General features: G+C 35.6%; 1 protein-coding gene across 1 annotated transcript; it reads left to right on the top strand.

Moving 5' to 3' along the window:
• The first annotated feature begins 821 nt into the window (after window positions 1-821).
• On the top strand, window positions 822-2,725 carry LOC102851954 (olfactory receptor 5D13-like). The gene is made up of 2 exons (XM_006902325.1): window positions 822-934; window positions 1,783-2,725. The coding sequence occupies exons 1-2, from the start codon at window positions 822-824 to the stop codon at window positions 2,723-2,725; spliced, it is 1,056 nt and encodes a 351-aa protein (XP_006902387.1).
• Window positions 2,726-3,104: the final 379 nt, after the last annotated feature.

Below are 3,104 nucleotides of genomic sequence, written 5' to 3'. Positions count from 1 at the left end.
ATATTCTGAGTAGAGGTTCTAGTAGTGGCACAAATCAAGTTACGGAAGGAAGGTGGTTGTAGAACAATCTTTGGCACTGCTGAGGAAATAATTTTCACTGTTAATTACTCATCCTTCTGCTTATCAGTCACATTGAGAAAGAAGGGTTTTATGTTAAGTATTATTTCAAATATCTTTTTTAATTTATTTTATTATTTTGTGTGTGTGTACTGTCAAATCAGATCTGACTGGTACTGGAGGAGATTGTCACTCATTCTCCAGCAGAGCATCTGGTGGATTCGAACCACAGCCTTCTAGGATTGCAGTGCAGCTATTTACCACTAGGTCAATGCTCTTTTTTTAATATCAAGAATAAAAATTATTCTTTTTCAACAGACATACAGATGTTAAAAGAATAAAGAAATAAAATAGATTGGTAGTTTTATACATGTGACACATTAGTGTCTAAAGATACTTCTCATTCAAGAAGAAAAAATTCATAATATTCTACATATTTTATAGCAGATACTTAGTGAATATAATATTACATGTGCTGAAGAATAATATTAAAAATAATTTTGTTGTAAATGAAAAACCATATTCTTTTAGAGCATAGCTAACAAATAAGTTCAAAAGTAGGTATAGTAACAGTCAAGATTTTAAAAAGTATACCTAACAAAGAATTTTATCTTCACCATTTTTACAATGACCACTTAAAAGAATTAAGGCCTTATTAATGACTTATAGATAAAAAGATATATGAAGCGCAAAATAAAATCATCATGTGTATTTTCTACAAAACAAGAGCTTATAAGAAATTCTGTTACTCTTCCCTCTTCATCATGGGAAAGGACTGGGAAATAGTCAAGCAATTAGGAAACCTGATTGTGGAAGAGGGAACTACCAACTTAACAAGGTACATCGTGCTAAAATACGACATGGGCTGTTTGGTGAAGTTCGTTATGTGTTGTGCAGTCAGAGCTGACTCCTAGATGACCCCCCAGCCAGAGGGAAATATAGCAGGCTCCACTGTATTTTTATTTTTTTTCTCTTTGAAGGATATTCTTTAATAATTTATGTTCACAAAATAAATAGTCACTTTTAAAAAGTGGTACTACTAAGTTTTAACTAGAAAATAAAACATTTCCCACAAAATCTTTAGGGAATTACATCATGCTTTGTATGCATAACTAATCTTTATAGACGCTCGACAAGATATATTCGTATTGGGGAGAAGGATGGGCAGTCTCCTCCCATGCAATTCACTGCCTTTGAGTCAATTCAGAATCAACCAAACACAATAACAACTTTATATATGGAGTTCTGGTGGAAAAGTAGTAAGGAGCAGAGTTGCCATCCCAAAGGCAGACAGTTTGAATCCACTAGCTACTTTGTGGGAAGAGGATAGAAAATCTACTCCTATTCCACTTACTTCCTCTAAAAACCCCCTGGAAGGTGAGCAATGAGTCAATAGGCGCTGATGCTGCCTCAGCAGGAAAGAAACAAAATATATACACATTCTATTCTCTATATTTTGATTGTTTTCTGGAGGCTTATTTCAATACACAGAGCTCTGGTAGTCTGGTAGAGAAGGACTAGTCCTGGATCTTAAAATAGGAGGTTTGAATCCACTAGGTGGTCCACCAAAGAAAAGTGGGCAACTTCCTTCTGTGCACTGTACACCGTCAGAAAGCTAGGGAGAGGTCAACAAGGATTTGCTTTTGACTTGACAGTGATGAGAAAAACAGAGTGGATATTTAAATATTATGAATAATTAGATTTTTTTGAATTTTTTTCCTATAGGAACCATGACAATCAGAGTTTTGCTGCCACATTCATCCTCTTGGGCTTCTCAGATTACCCAGACCTCCAAGTGCCCCTCTTCATTTTCTTCCTGATCGTCTACACAGTCACTGTTCTGGGGAACCTGGGCATGATAATGATTATCAGAGTCAACCCCAAACTCCACACCCCAATGTATTTCTTCCTCAGCCACTTGTCCTTTGTCGATTTCTGTTACTCAACTGTAGTTACACCTAAGCTCTTAGAAAACTTGATTGTGGAAGACAGAACTATTTCCTTTACTGGATGCATCATGCAGTTCTTTTTGGCTTGTGTATTTGTAGTAACAGAAATGTTCATGTTGGCAGCAATGGCCTATGATCGATTTGTAGCAGTTTGTAACCCCTTGCTTTATACAATTGCGATGTCTCCAAAGCTTTGTTGCTTGTTGGTGACTGCTTCTTACTCTTGGAGTATAGTCTGCTCCTTGACATTAACCTACTTTCTATTGACTTTATCTTATTGTGGGACTAACTTCATAAATAACTTTGTCTGTGAGCATGCTGCTATTGTTGCTGTGTCCTGCTCTGACTCCTACATGAATCAGAAAATGATATTGGTATTTGCCTCATTCAATGAGATAAGCAGTCTCTTAATCATCCTTACATCCTATGCTTTTATATTCATTACTGTCATGAAGATGCCTTCCTCTGGGGGGCGCTACAAAACATTCTCTACCTGTGCTTCCCACCTGACTGCCATTACCATCTTCCATGGGACTATTCTATTTCTCTACTGCGTTCCTAACTCCAAAGGCTCATGGCTCATGGTCAAAGTGGCCTCTGTGTTTTACACAGTGATCATTCCCATGCTTAATCCCCTGATTTACAGCCTCAGGAACAGAGATGTGAAAGAGACAGTCAGGAGGTTAATCAACGCAAAGTTAATCTGTTTTAAAGTCTAAATACATATAGTGTTGTTTCTTAAGACTAAACTGGTGAGAAATAATAAGTAATGAGTCTGTATGTGATTCAACCACAATATGCGAATTCACATTTCAATTTTGGTTTAGTTAAATGTTCAGTAAAATAACATTGATCTCAGAAGTACTATTTTTAAAAATGTACTATTAGAACATGACACTCAGAACTATTAAATTTTTATTTATAAATTAGAAAATGAAATTTTCTTGCTGTTATGTATAGGTATAGGCTTACCCTACCCAGACCAACCTTAAATCACTTTATTTCAAATTAAAGAAGGGTTTTTAGATTATCTACAAAGTTATTGATTATGGGGACAAATGTTTGCTCATATTTCAAAATGATGAAGTTAAACAGTTT

The sequence above is a fragment of the Elephantulus edwardii genome, unplaced genomic scaffold (genome assembly GCF_000299155.1).
Source record: "Elephantulus edwardii isolate Elephantulus edwardi_28Jun2011 unplaced genomic scaffold, EleEdw1.0 scaffold00389, whole genome shotgun sequence".
Lineage (NCBI taxonomy): Eukaryota > Metazoa > Chordata > Mammalia > Macroscelidea > Macroscelididae > Elephantulus > Elephantulus edwardii.
The sequence above is the reverse complement of the archived record's forward strand: the minus strand, read 5'-3'. Positions and strand labels throughout refer to the sequence as shown.